General features: G+C 33.6%; 1 protein-coding gene across 5 annotated transcripts; it reads left to right on the top strand.

The window, feature by feature from the left end:
- The first annotated feature begins 2,234 nt into the window (after window positions 1-2,234).
- Mocs1 (Molybdenum cofactor synthesis 1) lies at window positions 2,235-15,377 on the top strand. Of its 5 annotated transcripts, none has more exons than XM_074138787.1 (9): window positions 2,235-2,530; window positions 2,630-2,753; window positions 5,888-6,055; window positions 6,127-6,353; window positions 6,428-6,652; window positions 6,728-6,873; window positions 10,401-10,486; window positions 12,373-12,435; window positions 13,923-15,049. In XM_074138787.1, exons 1-8 carry the CDS (start codon window positions 2,444-2,446, stop codon window positions 12,426-12,428), a joined length of 1,119 nt encoding a protein of 372 aa, XP_073994888.1. In that variant the 5' UTR covers window positions 2,235-2,443; the 3' UTR covers window positions 12,429-12,435; window positions 13,923-15,049. The 5 variants fall into 5 exon arrangements, with proteins under 5 accessions (XP_073994888.1, XP_073994897.1, XP_073994873.1 ...); XM_074138796.1 differs by lacking the exon at window positions 13,923-15,049 and adding an exon at window positions 13,073-13,201; XM_074138779.1 differs by lacking the exon at window positions 12,373-12,435 and adding an exon at window positions 2,877-3,258 and having other exon boundaries at window positions 2,312-2,530; window positions 13,923-15,377.
- Window positions 15,378-16,682: the final 1,305 nt, after the last annotated feature.

Below are 16,682 nucleotides of genomic sequence, written 5' to 3'. Positions count from 1 at the left end.
AGTTACGATTGCAAAAGTATCGAAAGTATTATTAAATTTTCATCTTGTTTTACTTGAAAGATTGAGATTTCTGCTTTATACATTATATACTAAGCCATAGGTGGAATGTACACATAGCCCTAATTAGGGTAGCACTAATTTGAAGTTATGATTGCAAAATGAATGGAAAATGAGGAATTATGGATTAGTTTTACTGCAAAAATTGAGCTTTCTGCTTCGAGAAGTAAACCAAAGGTGGATTGTTCACACAGGGTAGCCCAAATTTGAAGTTAAGAGCGCAAGACAAATTACAAAATAAGGAATTCTCCCATAGTTTGACTGGAAAGATTGAGATTTCTGCTACAGTGCATTAAAAACTAAGCCAATGGCGGATTATACACATAGGTTAGACCGAATTTGAAGTTATGAGTGCAAAATTAACGGAAAAATAAGGAATTCTCGTCTAGTTTGACAGCCACAATTAAGATTTCTGCAATATAAAAAATACTAAGCCGGAGGTGGTTACACACTGGATAGCCCAGAATTTGAAGTTACAATTGCAAAATTAATGGAAAAAAATAAGGGATTCTTGCCTAGTTTTACTGGGAAGATTGAGATTTCAGCTTTATAAATTTAATTTTTAAGTCAGAGATGGAATGTACACACAGGGTAGCCCGAATTTGAAATTACGATTGCAAAATTAATGACAAAATTGGTAATTATCTTCTAGTTTGATTGGTAAGACTTAGATTATAACTTCTGTGAATTAATAATTAATCCAACTGTGGATTATTCACCCTGAGTAGACCGAATTTGAAGTTACGATTGCAAAATTAATGAAAAAATAAATAGTTCTGGTCTAGTTTGACTGGAAAGATTGAGATTTCTTTCTTCATTCTTTTGCAATCTTTCTCTTTCATTGTTCTCTGGAAGAGGACTTCTTATTTTTCCATTCAGTTTTCAGATGTAATCATATGTTCGTCTACCCTGTGTATACATTGCACCTTTGGCTTAATTATTGACATACTAAAGCAGAAATCCCAATATTTTTGGTGAAACTAGACGAGAATTCCTTATTTTTTCATTAATTTTACAATGGTAACTCAAAATTTAAGCTTGAATTTAAGTATCTGGGCCGGCTCATTAGTTAACCGTGTAATTGTAAGACCAATGTTGCTATATGCCTGCCCTGCATGGAACCTAATCTGTAAAACCAAGTTAAAAAAGCTCCAAATCATAAAGAACAAATTCTTAAGACTAGCCACCGACTCACCCAGGTACACTTGATATCGAGACGCTTCACAAAAATACCGACTCTTTTTACATCAAGGACATAGTTAGAAATAGCACACACACATTTTTTACTAAACTGCAAGACAGTGACATAACTCTTTACAGCCAGACATGATATTAACGTGAAATATAAACATAATAGAATTAAACATATACTCAGACTATAGTTTGTATCCTTGAAGCATATTTCGAAGGCAACCTGGTTGTTAAAGGAAGAAGACAGAATACTTGGCGATAAATTCACATGTAAACCCACACGATGTAAATGATTGGAACCTGTTAAGAAGAGAAGAAATAAAATACCTCCGAGTGTGGTTTTTCAGAAAATGGAACAACTGAGAGAGAAGTCTTCGTGAAAATAAATCAAGGAAAAAGAATGATTAGCATTCTGAATTCTGGAACTGAAGCAAAGATTGCTTGCAGCAGTAAAGAAATTCTGAAGACGGAGCTGTGGGGTGTCTAGGTTGCTGAGGGTTACTAACGTCGAAATTCGGCGACAAGTTGGCTCTGAAATCAATCTGCTCCACACATCGAGGTAAGGAGCCTCCAATGGTTAGTCCACCTTATGAAGATGGAAACAAATAGGTGGCTTAGTCAAATAATGGACTGCAAGCCGGAAGAACAGAGAAGAAGAGGGCGTGCGAGAAAGGCATGGATTGGAGGAGGGAAATTTGAACACTAGAAAAAGGTGGAGAGAGGTAATTTTGGAACTGGTATATGAAAACTGTTCATCAAATGCCCCCTTCCAAAATAAAAAAAATCATAATAAATTAGTACACAATTATCTAGAGTAAGGACACTAGGAGTAAGTATAATACGAAATTCTCTTGTTCACTCTGAGCCACATACCCCGACTGGTGTAGAAACTGGAAACTTGCAAATAATGCAATTCGATGTATCGATACTTATCCTGATAAGGCAAATCTACTGTTACCATTACAAAACTCCAATAGCACAACCCAATACGCAGAGCAGCGCGGCAGTGTAGATTGCCAGTAGGGGGGTGGATGGTAGAAGAGTGAGCAGGGAGGTTACAGCAAGGGCAAGGATACTTTCCAACAACAAAACCTTAGATTGTGATTACCGATAATAGACAATAAAAACAAGACAATAACCTGTTAGTTGTTACTTCGTAAGGTATCGACGATTCTAGTTAAGTACTGTTTTAATTATGAGTTGTAAGCTAAAGATGCTGAGAAATTCATCTAATTTCATGAGCAAACTTCACCTGTTGCAAACAAGCTCAGCAAGTTATAACGTGAGTGAAAGGTTTAGATTTACCTAATGTGAATGTGTGCATATATTCAATTGTTTTTGAAAACAAAGTTACGTTTTCATTATTTTATATTTTGTTCAGGTGAAAAGTAGTAAATTAATTAATCAAAAGTTGGAACAGAACGAGGTACCTTATTTGACTGATACATACGGCCGGAAACACAATTATTTGCGCATTTCACTTACAGAAAGGTGCAATTTAAGATGTATGTATACTAAAATTTTCGTTTTTTGGAAATAAGTTACTAACAGCGAAGAAGAAAAGATTGCTTTAAATTTAAAACCAATTATTTCTTCAAAATTAACGCTCCTTTTATCATGTTTTCTAGGATTTGAGTGAACTAATTTTTGTTCCTATATGAAAGGCATCGTAATGTTCCCTTGGATTTTGATAAACTATATCTTTACTAGAAAACAACGAAACTGTTCGTTGTGATAAAAGTATTCTTGAACACACACGAAACGGAATGACCTTTGAGAATTTCTTTAAGCCGTTTCAGAAATAACATTTTGAAGATTCAAGATCATCTTCTGAATGAATCAGTTTCAAAGATAGTGAAATTGACTATTCTGATTGAATCTCTTAATTGGACTCTGACTCTTATAAATTTTGCTTATATTCTTGTGTCAGCACTTGAACAGAGTATTTGCCATTTGAAAATGCCCTCATTCTTTGAATTACCTCCACATGACACAAAGAGGGAAACAAAGGTACGATTGTGCACTTACTAGTACATTTTATTTAGTGTTCCTTTTTTTGTACTTGCTATAAAACAAATATCCTACAATTGAAAATACGATTAAGGTTCGCAGTGCTGTATAATATCTTTGATTTTATCTGTCTTAGCACTCATATAATGTATCCCTGACCAATTTCGACTTTACATGTTTCCCCATCACACTACTTTGTTTATTATATTACTTTATTATTATATTAGAAATCTCTTCGTCTAACTGATTAATAATTAACTAATTAATACCTCTCATGATGGATATAAGTCCGAAACAGGTCTGGGGAACAGGCGAGCTCCGATTGATTACTTCAAAGATAATACTACTGTTTTCAATTATTAATCTAGTTCAAATGAGCAGTATTCCTCGAGATTACCAATTAGAACAATGTATGTCATATGAAAAATATTTCACATATTAGGACCCATTTTCAGAATTAATAGAACATAATATGAATAAAATAGTTGATTTTTACAATAAAATATTTCTGAATGTAACTTTCTACATAACTGTACTGCTACTTATACATAAACATATCTTCAATCCATAATTTTTATTTGGAACAATTTTATTATTGAAAGCTTTATTTTGAGGAGTTATGAGGAATTGAAGAGTTCGATTTACGTTTGAATGTTGCACCAGTTCAAGCTCTAGCTTATCTGATAATGATCCCAGTTCAAAATCTTACATTTTAAAGGTTAGAAAATTCGTGAATCTGCATTCTAATAATCTCAGTTGGAAGAGAAAATTGTAGGAGCACTTCTGTAATTAAATAAAATACTTTATTAAGTACTGGACAATTTTTTTCCAAGACTTTTTAATCATAGTGCATTTTCCAAAATTCACAAATGTTATGCAATTATTTGCTTAATAAATATTTTAATCACATTAAATATAGTGTGATACAATAAATCTGCGTTCTTTGACGGATAAAATCAACGACATTAAATTTTCTCTCCCTCTTGGACTTCTAGCGTCTTTTTTAAATAGCTTTATTGAAATTTATTAGTGCAGGAGAAATTGCCTCTGCAACAGACGATTGGACATATGACAGGAGAGGAGTATCGATCGCTCCCCAATGAGTCACCTTGAAATAAATCGCGAGTACAACGCTATATCAATCGACGGTTGGGATTGTCAGGAAGAGTCAAAGATGAAAGCTCGTCACTTAGATGATTGGGATGTGCGAGAAGCCGAGAGGGAAGCTTCTTGTATCTGGTAAAGTTTACTTCTTGAAGTAAACTATTTTTAGATCGGAGAAAATGCCTCTGTAGAATGAAGCATTTGTTATTCGGCGTATAATTTGTGACTGTAGTGTTTGGAGTCGGTAAATGTTGGAATGCTTTTGGCTGATTAGCTCTCATACTAACTTTTCTGTCGATCGGTAAATGAAAGCCTACTTGCATTTTGAATTCCAGACATTCCATTTCCAAAAGGGTAGGTAGTGCCCAAAAAATTAAACCGTGATTTTTAGTATATTACAATTTTCTTTTAACTTAACTTAAGAGAACAGACCAGAACACTTGAATACTTATTTATTTGTTACCAATTATAGAGAAAGAGATAGTACATCTTCAAAAAATTTGCAAGTACTTCCTTCAGCACTGGTTATCCCCTTACTCTTGTTCCCATTGCAGAGTTTTTTCATACTTTTTTAAAGGCAATGCCACAAGTAATAGCAACCCAAAGGCTTGCAGCGAATCGAAACTAATCTGGGAAATAAATATCCACCCGAACTCCCATGGACGGCATCTTCAGCCGTCTGTTTTTGTAGTCGCTTCTGATACTAAAGTTATAGCTTAGAAGGTGTAGAGGCTGGCTTGCCGGAGATAATAATGGCTCTGACATCGGGAAATGAATGCTAAGAATGGCACCCGGAGCCATATTACAAGTCAAGATACTAGCCTATGACGGACAATTTATTTTCGTGGGTAAATTATTTGAGGCAGATGGTGCTGTCACTTTCCAAATGGTTTAACCGAAATGGAAAAAGCGATATCACCAATCACTTTGGGAAGAAGGGCTGTACATTTTCCAGAGACCCAGAAAATAACCAAGAGAATTTGCATGTAGAGCGGATATCGAGAGAGAATGGGCAGAGATAAGTACAGGACAGTGTTTAGGACACTGTTAGAAGGTAAAACGCTTCAATAATTTAGTGCCTGTATGACCCGCTGAGCCACACCGACATTCTCTAGCGTGACTGTGATTTATTGGAGGAATTTGCTCTGAATGCTTTCGTCGACGGTATTATCAGCAAATTGAATTCAAGTTAGCCAAATCGAAGAAGCTCAGGTAGACCTAGCTTAACACTTAGAGTTTAGTAAGGAAATAACATCCAATTTGAACCAGTTCTAATGCTGCTAATACGAAGTGCGAAGTCGAAGCCATTATGAAGCGAGTTAGAAGTCTCATAACGTTTCCGTTCAAAGGCAGACACCAGGCAATCTGTATAATGTATCAAGAAAGATTAAAGGTGGAATTAAAATTTTCTGACCAAACCGATGAATCAATCTCTTAGGTTGGATGAAAATCCGAAACTGATCAGGAATACAAACATACGTGCTACAACAAATGAAATTAATAATTTTATAAACTTTTGTTACAGGTCAGTATTGCATGCCTGAAGAAGGAGTTAATTTAACTAAAAAAACAGAATTACTTACAGCAGATGAAATAATTAAACTCGCCGAACTATTCGTTAAGCAAGGAGTCAATAAGATAAGATTGACAGGTGGAGAACCAACCGTTCATAAAGATATCATCAAAATAATTGGTGGGCGAATTCAGGATTATTTATTCGCTATTTTTTATTTCAAATCTATTTAAAATTTAAATCATGTTTAGAGACTTTAAAAAGCATACCCGGTCTTGAGACACTTGGAATCACAACTAATGGACTTACTTTGTTAAGGCAGCTAGTAAGTATGCAAAAAGCTGGATTAGATGTTATCAACATCAGTTTAGACACATTAAAACCAGAAAAATTTGAAAAGATCACCAGGAGAAGAGGTTGGCACAGAGTTATTGCTGGAATAGATTTAGCTATTCAACTGGGTTATGATCCAGTTAAGGTATATTATGATTGCCTAGATATTGTTTAAAAGTAAATTTAACAAATAAAGAATAAGTTTTTCATTTACTTTAGGTTAATGTTGTAACCATGCGCGGTGTTAATGATGATGAAATTGTGGATTTTGTTAATTTCACTAAAGATAGAAAGATTGATATTAGATTTATCGAATATATGCCATTTACTGGAAATAAGTGGGAAACTGGAAAGATGGTATCGTTTAAAGAAATGAAAGAAATAATAAAATGTAAATATCCAGATTTGGTAACGCTACCAAATTCGCCAAATGATACATCTAAGGTATGCTGTTCTATTATCATGCTAAATATAAGTTCATTGTAAAAAAAAGTTTAATCATTTGCCCAACTGTGGTAGGCGTATAAGGTACCAAGTTTCAAGGGGCAAATTGGTTTTATTACATCCATGAGTGAGCATTTCTGTGGCAGTTGTAACAGGTTACGATTAATGGCAGATGGAAGTTTAAAAGTTTGCCTTTTTGGAAACACTGAGATTTCACTTAGGTAAGAATAAAATTAATTTAGTTAACTTCAACATTTATTTTCAACGTTAACGACAGTACTCTTGATAATTATCGACATTTTGGATTGTGTTCTAAAATATATCGCTACTATTTACTATCTTATGTAAATGTTCTAATGGTGCTCTGATTTGCCATGTAATGACTTTTTGTTTTCTTCATATCTAAACGCTTCTCATTCATTCTAAGGAGAGCAGTCCTGTCTTTAGCACACTGCAAATTTATATGAAATTCATTGCTCGTTTTGCATAAGAATTGTGTTAATACTTGTTTGGATGTTATTTGTTTCAATTCGAACAATTCGTATCAAATACATCAGTTTTATTGATTAGTAGGTGGAAGATGAAATTTAATAGCATAGAAGATTGAAATAATATTCATGCAAATACAATGCTTTCATAAAACTTTGTTTTTAAAAAGTAATATCAGTACTAATAAAATTTTAAAAATGATAGAAACGCTTGGAAGAATCCCTTAATGGTGTTGCTCAGAATCTTGGGAGTTCAAGCGCAAAAGGCGGTTTGTCAAGGACCTTTAATTGTTAACGCGATAATTTCTAAAAAGTAAATTAGTGGCGGAACAATTCTCAATTGTCCAATCAGTTTCCAATAGGCCAACAGTAAATATGTGCTTCCGAACCTTTCACGACATCTAATTGGTAGTTGGACATTAATAAACCCTGACTGAAGAAATAGGCAATTACTTTTCTATTGTAGATGTTGAAAAAATAAGAGAAAAAAAAATTGGTGGGTTAACACCGTCATGTCACTTTTAAGATAGTGCTCTTCTTGGGGATAAGGAACAGACAGGCCTCAAATGCCACATCCAACCACGTAAAAATAGAAACAAAAAGAAGCCAAGAAAAAGAAAAATAGGATAGATCTGAAGGACTACACCTTAAAATCGAAATTGGGAACATTAAAAGTTTATTTAATAGAAATATCGAGGTAATGGAGAACTGAAAATGGAGAAAGTTTAGACCTTGTACTAACTGAGAGGGAAAGTCAGGAACTGGCAGGCCGGAAATGAGGAACGATTAAATATTTGTGTACAGTGGAGTATATAAAAGTTCGAAATGGTAATGTACGAAAGAAAAGTTGATGTTTTACAGGGTATTCCTTATAATGAAGAATCGTCTGATTAAATAGAGACTATGATTAGTCTAAAAGATCTGCTGAAGGAAATGAACAAGATAGAAAGTGGTAATAATTGTAGAAGTCCTAAACGCGTCAGTTATTAGAGGGAGGAGAAGCGCTGTACTTGAATGGGTTTAGAAGGAAATGAGAAATAACATGAGGAGATTGAGATCTTAAATTATTTTTTTTCCAGCAAAACGAAATCCAACTATACATTGAGATATCCTTGCCGAGATCTGGTCTATTATTGAATGTTGCAGATCTCCAAAGTTGAATTCATAGACTGTAGAGTCATAAGGGATTTTAGACATGTGGATTGTGGTCCCTATTTTCTCTTGTAAGAAAAAGTTTTTTTTTCTGTAATGTAAAAAAGTACAACTGTCAATAGTTAAAATCTCAAAAAATAGATCTTTCCGTGGTATAATATTTTCATAGAGAGCCCAATGAAAGAGAGTTGAATCGAAGAAGTCTTGTCTCTTGGTGATAACCTAGATTGCTGTGGGGTCGTTAAAGCAAAATATTTGCAATATCAACTTCCACAGCCTCTTGTGTGCGTTATGTAAGTTTTGGGAGAAGAAGGATGCATAATACTTCCACATTTCAGTCCATAAGTTAAAATTAACATTGTAATAGCCAGTTTAGAGAAGGATCTTTTTTAGAAACTCAAATAATGTTAAAGCTTCTCAAGCAAAAAAGCAGCATTTGATGTTTCACAGAGTATGGCTTTTAATTTGTAGTTGTTTATCAGTTGCTGATAAGGTCAAATTAAACTTTAAGAATCTTCTCTACAACTACAAGGCACCTTCCACTGTTGTTCTCAGATAATTAGAATGTACTCTAAGAAAGAGGTTAAAAAATAAAATAAAATAAAAAGCTTTCATAAAATAATATTTTCCACAATTTCCGCAGATAATGAGAACTGACCAGACTTAAATGTAATGATTACCGTGCGTTGGAAAAGCTTAGATATGAACCAAAAAATTTATTTCAAAATCATGTGGCAGCTTCTCCCTCAAAAATACGTTCTTGTTTAGGAAAAAGAGGCATGTATTTAAGTACTGATTTAATAAGTAGTAAAGTACATTATTGCCTGATCGAAAATAAAGTTAAAAACCATAAAATCGTTTGGCCCATTACAGTTGTTATTAATTATAGTGTTAATTTAAATTATAAGGAATATGTAATTCCTTTATACATATTATGAGTTTACATTCACTATTATGCGTCATGGTAAATGTAGCCGGTACCGCTCATTCACATTATTATTTGCAAACCTTGGTTTAAAATACTTCAATGTTGTTGGGAAAGAAGAAAAATAAAATTTTTAGAAATTAATTATTTAAAAGTAATTAGGAGGTACTCCCAAGTACCACTTTGTAACTAACTGGGACCTCTCACGTAGAAAATCTTAGATTCCCGTATTCAACCTCTTTTCATTAACTACTTTTGTCGTAATTGATTTTTCATTTGCAAACAGGAAACTTTTCTCTTCTTCAGAATTTCATTTATCCTATTTGATTGGTTACAAAAGGTATCTGATCAATAATGTTGGTTTCGAAACGTCTTTATGTACGATTAGCCAATGATTTTATTTTTTATGCACAGAGAGAATTTTGAAACCTTTCTAAGATTTTTCACTGTTCTCTTAGTTTTTCATTTGATGTTATTTAAAATATCGCAGAGCTGATTCTTAAAGTTTCTGTAGACTCTTCAAGTGAATAAAGTATTTTGCTTGCATTAGAATTATTTCAAACGTTTTAATTTGAACAGATTTCCTTGAAATTTTGTTTTACAAGGGAGAAGTTAAAATACTCGTATACACCAGTTGAGAATGTCCTTTTTTTTGCGTAATTTACGATTTGCCTTAGAATAAAGTAAAGTTAATTTCATAAATATTTTTCAATTTTTTATGTTTCACTGAGTTTTTATTTATTTTTATTAGTCTAGTAAATGTAGTAATAAATGTTTTTTCATCTTATTAGTTGTTAGTGAAATCCATACTCGCATACTATACATACGTATAATATGATAGTAGGCTCAGAAACGCCGCAAAGATAGGCTCCATAAGAATAACTCTTTGCAATTGACTAAAATTGTCTGGGGCGTCTTCCCGGGATAATCGATCTTTGGAGAATCGGTATTAAGCGAAAAATTAAACTGACGGTTTGCTCATAGTGTAATTGATTAAAAATATAATGCTTGCCTAAGGTCGTAATGTTTTACTAATTTTTTTGAATACTGTAGCCTTCTCATTTTAGATAAGCTCCAATTAACAATAAAAACCATCCAAAAATAAGAAATAAGTAATAGATGAAGATAATCCAATTGGCTTATAATTAGCTACTTTTTTTATTAACATAATTCTCCTGTACAGAGATGCGTTGCGAAGTGGATGCAGTGAAGATGATTTGTTATGCATGATTGGTGCTGCTGTACAGAGAAAGAAGAAACAACATGCTGGTAAACACTACTATAATTATCTATTACTATTATTATTGATATTATTTATTTATTTATTTTTTTTTTTTAATTTTTTTTTTTTTTTGGCGCATCAACAGCTGAGGTCATTAGCGCCCGGAGCTTTTTCCAGTGCACTGCCGGCCTCCGGACAGTGTTCTCTCGTTACAGACAACACTGTCCATCACCGGACAGTGAGCTGTAAGAAGCTCCTAGGAAGAGAAAATCTAAGGGTCAGCTGCTGGATTCGAACCCGGGACCTCCGCGTGGGAGTCCAGTATGCTAACCTCATAGCTAATCCCTTCCCTTATTATTTATATTATTATTATTATTATTATTATACTACCTTACTAATATTATTGTACTAAATTACGCAACAGCCCTAGTTTAGCCTGGGTCTCCTCCAGAATGAATTGTTATTCCTGTCTGTTCTCAGCTTTTCTTCTTCATTCTCTTAACCTGCTCTTCCTGAGATTGGCCTTAACATTTTCCAACCATCTTCACCTCGAACTTCCTCTTCATCTTTTTTCCTCTGGCTTATCTAGCATCATTCTTTTAGGCAGCTTGGTACCTGGCATTCTTTGCAGGTGGCCAAGCCATCGCAATCTTCTTTTTTTTTAACGTTGGTCTCTAGGATTGGTTCACCGAATAACTCGGATTTTTATCTGATACTGCAGATCCTCCATCTTCCATTTTCATTGACCGGGCTAAAAACCTTCCTCAGAACATACCTTTCTAAACAGCAAGAAGCATCTCGCTTTTTTTGTTAACACCAGCTCTCACTACCACACGTGATGATGGGTCTAAAATAGTTTTATAAACGTATGATTTTTCGCTACCCGCTAAAGTTATCTGAAGCTCAAGACTTTATTCATTGCAAACAGGCGTCTGCTGCCAATCATTATTCTTGCTTTAATTTCGGCTTTCACATCATTCACCTCCGTCACTAAAGCTCGTAGGTACAAGAAACTCTTGCAGCGTTGGAAATTGTGCCCGTCAATCAGCCTTGTATTTTCCCTACTTCCTTGAGTTCTCAAGATCTTCTTATATTCCGTTTTACTACTATTTATATTCAAGACAGCATTTGCCGCCATTTCGGAGACTAAGTTAAATAAGATGGGTGACAATGGTTCTCCCTATATCGTCCACCATTTTCTGAGAATTTCTCTCATAGAATGTTTCTAATCTATACCTGACAACTTGTATCCATCCATGTCATCTTCACGAGTCTAACTAATTAGTTTTTTAGGCTCCCCCACAATTTCATGTCCCTAGCAACTGTTTTTTTTTATAACTGTATCATAATCTTGCTTGGTCAATTAAAAGTTGGTGAAGACTCACATTAAATGTGATAAATATCCTTTAATATTATAGATTAATAACATATAATTCATTTCTGTTTAAAAGACTGGCTACACTAAAGTTGAATATTGGTTAAACATGAACGTGTCATCTAATTTTATTTAATCTCTAAACATTTTCTGTTCGTGAAAACTATGGTAATTTATGTTTTACCCATTTTATTCACTTATTGAAGGATAATTCCTTCTTTTTTTGGCACTGTAAGGCACAACCACTAATCTAACTTGTAACACGGGATCCTTCGAGGAGACCGGTCATGTTTTCCCGTTAATGGCAACATTTTTTGATCATAAGGTAATGCGCCTGCAGACCATTTTGAAATGAAAAAATCTCAGGGCATCCTAGACACGACCCTCTAGAAAGGGCTCTATCTTACCAGTCTGGCACGTTACTAATTTTGAAATGAAAATAAGTAGGCTACCTCTCTCATCAGAAAACCCAGAGTTATGTCATTCTTTCCGATGGCACTAATTATATCTTTGAATCTACACTAACGACCGTTCCATAAAGTTATCTCTTTATTACAGGCATGCTGAATTTGGCGCAAATGCCTAACCGTCCAATGATACTGATTGGTGGATGACACACAAGTGCGTAAAGAAGTTAAATGTTTTTACTTATGGTTTATAACATTGTTAAGGTTTTTAATATTCTTTCTGAGCACTTCCTTTTTTAACTTACGTAAGCTGTTTCTCATTATTCTTTGGTAAATAACAAGAAAAAAGACTTATATTTCCCTAGTTATTTTGTATCTGTATTGAACTACTTTTAAATACCCTTAAAATTCTGCAAAATAATTTTCAAACAATTTTCTTTGACTTTTAATTAAGTTTAAAAAGAAAGTGTACTTAAATATATACGTCTCGGAGCTTTGAATTAACAGCTTGTCGCATTATGTCGATGTTGATAAATTATTTAATCATTAAAAGAAATAGGTAATCAGCTATTTAGACAACTAAACATTTCAGTTTTCAAGTTGAGCACCTAAGAGTGTGGGAAGAAAGATTATCATGTCCATTTGTTATCTAATGAGGATCCAGTATTTGGTTTTGTATATGTGCTCTTGAATCGCGGATTTTCAATTTGGAAGTTTTTTTGATTAGATGGGTTCACAGGGATACTTACATATACATTGCATTAGCCTTATTACTGTTATTAATTACGGTAGTGGTTGTGGAAATTAAATAAATGTATAATTGTGCATGTTTTTTTTTATGTTAATTGAAGTGTTAGCGCTGGAAGAAACATGTGAAGATGAAGGGACGGTATAAAAATGGTAGAAAGATAGCTCACAAAAATTGTGCGAGTTATGACATGGTGAAAAATATGCGAGTAAATACAGTTGAAATTAAGTAAAGAATATAGTGAAAATTGACTTATGTCTACGGTGAGATGGTGTAGATGCTTACGCTCCCTGGAATGGCAGAGATGAGGTATTTGTATGACTGTTTGGGTTTGCTTGTTTGTGTATGTGCGTAGTTAAGCTACTCAACTTCCCTGAAGCGAAACCCACTGCTGAGCTAGAACCATTTTAGATGATGGAGATTTTAGGATTAATTTGCTTAAATTACCGCCTAAAAGTTCCATTAAGAAAATTCGTTTGTAATCTGATAGCTTCAAATCCGACCTACCAACCAAAAGAATTGCGGTTTTAAGGAAAAATAAAAAATATTATGCCTAGGCTATTAGTCTATGCTCCAAAAATATGATTTACAAAATTAATTATTTACATCATAGAACCATAGTATTGTTAAATATGTAAGGAGCGTTACCAGCAAGGTAACTACGACATTAAGTATAAACGTAAATTCTTTAGAAAAATTCAGAGAATTTTATGTTATTGTCCTTCGGTTCGCTAATGCAGCACAAAGTAGGTGTTTAAAGTGAACCCCCACATCAGATTTATTTTTGTTTTGGGGTTGTTAGGAACCCACAATTCTTTCGAGCGAATTGCGATCGGCAGCGTAACAGTCATCTCCTTCATCATTATTTTGTTTGTTAGGCATTTGTCTACATGAATTATTTAATTATTAATTATCAGTAAATTGTAATGAATTAAAAATAAATTTCTTTTCAGGTGATAGAACATTTACTGAGAGAGTTAGTGGCCGATCCTTTACCAACAGCATTTTCAATACTTTGTACATGCCAAAAAAGCCAGGATCAATCACTTCATTAAACACACTTCATTGGAAATTCTTAGAAATGAATCAAACAATACGTTGCATGTGTTCCTCAGGTTTAACTCATATTGATAGAGAAGGAAAAGCATCTATGGTAGACGTTGGATATAAGATTGAAACTGATCGAAGTGCCACTGCAAGTGGAGAAATTCTTGTTGGTCCTGAAATTTTTAAACTTATTGAGAATAATTTAATGAAGAAAGGAGATGTTTTAACTGTAGCTCAATTAGCTGGAATTATGGGTGCAAAAAAAGCTTCAGAACTAATTCCATTATGTCATAATATAATCCTGAATCATGTAGACATAAATTTAAAATTAGATAATGAAAAACACTCTATTTTTATTACTTGCACGGTTCGGTGTAAAGGTAAAACGGGTGTAGAAATAGAAGCTCTCACTGGGGTTAGTATAGCTGCATTGACTGTATATGATATGTGTAAATCAGTTTCCCATAAAATGGTTATTAAGAATATTTTATTGATTAAAAAAAGTGGTGGATATAAAGGAATTTATGATTTAGATACATCTGATGAGAAGTAACATTTTCTTTTTTATTTTTTGACAAAAAACTTACTTGGTTAAGCATCTGATTGTGATAAAGATTGAATCTCTAATTTTTATATTAAACTAACCAAGTGTTTGAGCTTCAATTCTATCATTATACATATACACCACACCAATTAAGTGAGAGTTAGATGTATATGTACTCAGTGAGAACTATATTCGGAGTTAAATTGGATAAAGTGAACTTCTGCTATGTTCAGTTGAAGCTAGCACAACCATGACTTCTGTTACTTTCCAAATCTGGCACCAGATGCCAATCATTAGAGCTTAAATATAGAGCCTACAATATAGACCTAGAGAGGTCTGCACTTAATGTAATTTCCAAAGTTCGTATAACTTTCTCGATTTGGAAGAACAACCAGCTTTGAAAGAAAACAGAGTGCGGTGGCTAAAAGAAAAGGTGCAGTGCACAAAGGAAGAAGAAATGGACTTGCTGAATGGCTAGTGGTGATTGGGGTGATGGATTGTATTGTTGCCAGGGTTTCAAAATGTAGAAAAATTTTAATCGATCGTGTTAGTTAATCTTCCACCGCAAACAGCAGAAAATTAATTAAATGAAAAGTAATGTACTCACGAACTTTTAGTATTGTAGAAAGCATAAGTAGAGGACATATATTTTGTTTTTCTTTGCAATATTAGTTATTACTGTAAGTAATTTTTGTTTTGGTTGGGGTATTTAATTTAGCTAGAAGATTGTACATTACCACACATTGATATTTTAGTTTTATCTTTCTGTTATAAATTTGATATGTGAATAAAAGCTATTCCAGTTTTTATCTGTTAACTCGATCTTGATTGCTTAACCCTGCTAGGAAGCACAGGAGACCCTGCTGTAATTTATCGATTAACAGGTACAAAGAATGTTAACAGTAGGGGAAAAAAGTTTGCCCCGCTCAGATGGTATAAAGAGTTGGAGGCTTAAGTTTTCCTTACATCATCTTAAATTGCAAATGATTCAGTGGGAGAGGAAAGATGAGAACAATTACAAAATAATTTGGAAAGTAGATAGTCACCGTAATTAAATAATACTTTCTCTTTTAGGAAGGGGCAAGCTAATCTTTATGAGCGAATTTTTTTTTACGGTTTAGGCTTCCATAAGGTGACAGCAAAGCTCCTCAAGTTAATTTCTGGTTGGAAAAACACCTGATGCGCTTATAATAAATAATATATTACTGATAAGATCATATTTCAGAAGAGGGCTAAGATGAGTCTTCTAAGAGTCACTATCTTCATGCAACCGTCCAACTTAAATTCGCACCTCTTGCGAAAAAAAAAGAAAAGTTTTTTATACTGCAACTACGTGAAGGAATGCGCTACTCTTGCCTTGATGCTACTAGAATAGATTGGGTCTTGGTCCTAATTCCCCTATGCCAAGAGCTCTTGGAAAATTTGAGCTCATTGTCACCTACCTGTACCTTAGTGAGTCTTATTGCAGAGTTACTGTTGCATGGCAGATCAAGCACGTCTGAATACCTTACCCTTCTTACAACCAACTGGCTAAGTGAACTAATCTTGATATTACTATATACATAATTATTACTTTTGTTTTTGTAAATTTCATGAAACAAAAGTTTTTGCTGTTTTATTATTTTATTGTCTTACTTTTCCATTATGGTTTTTGAAAACAGATTTAAACGTCACATTAGAAGTGAGGACCGTAAATCTTAGATACATTCAGATAATGATTTGATTTCCGTTCTAGACCTTGGATTTTATTTAATGTGTTATTATTAGAAATCTAGAGTTAAATATAATTTAGCAATCCTATTCCTTAACGACACCTGTTTTGCAGTTAGCTAAGTTCCACCAGAAAAATATACTTTAAAACTTTATTTTTCTTTGACAGTTTTTTGTATTGTTCCAATTCTTCTATCCATTCATTCATATTTACTGACTTAACTCCACTGATTGAGTTGAAACATTTAGCGAAACGGAGTAGTGCATATTAAATTCAAAGGTGCCGCGATGTTTCACATCATTTTTAATAATTTCAATAAACATTTGGTTTATTTATACATACTTGAAACTCTAAAATAAAATAACATGCAGTTATTATCTAGGAAAAAGATATTAAATTAATACACTGACA

The sequence above is a fragment of the Rhodnius prolixus genome, unplaced genomic scaffold, assembly GCF_049639745.1.
Source record: "Rhodnius prolixus isolate KJV_2025 unplaced genomic scaffold, Rpr scaffold_1, whole genome shotgun sequence".
NCBI classification, from domain to species: domain Eukaryota; kingdom Metazoa; phylum Arthropoda; class Insecta; order Hemiptera; family Reduviidae; genus Rhodnius; species Rhodnius prolixus.
This window is presented reverse-complemented; position numbering and strand designations above follow the sequence as displayed.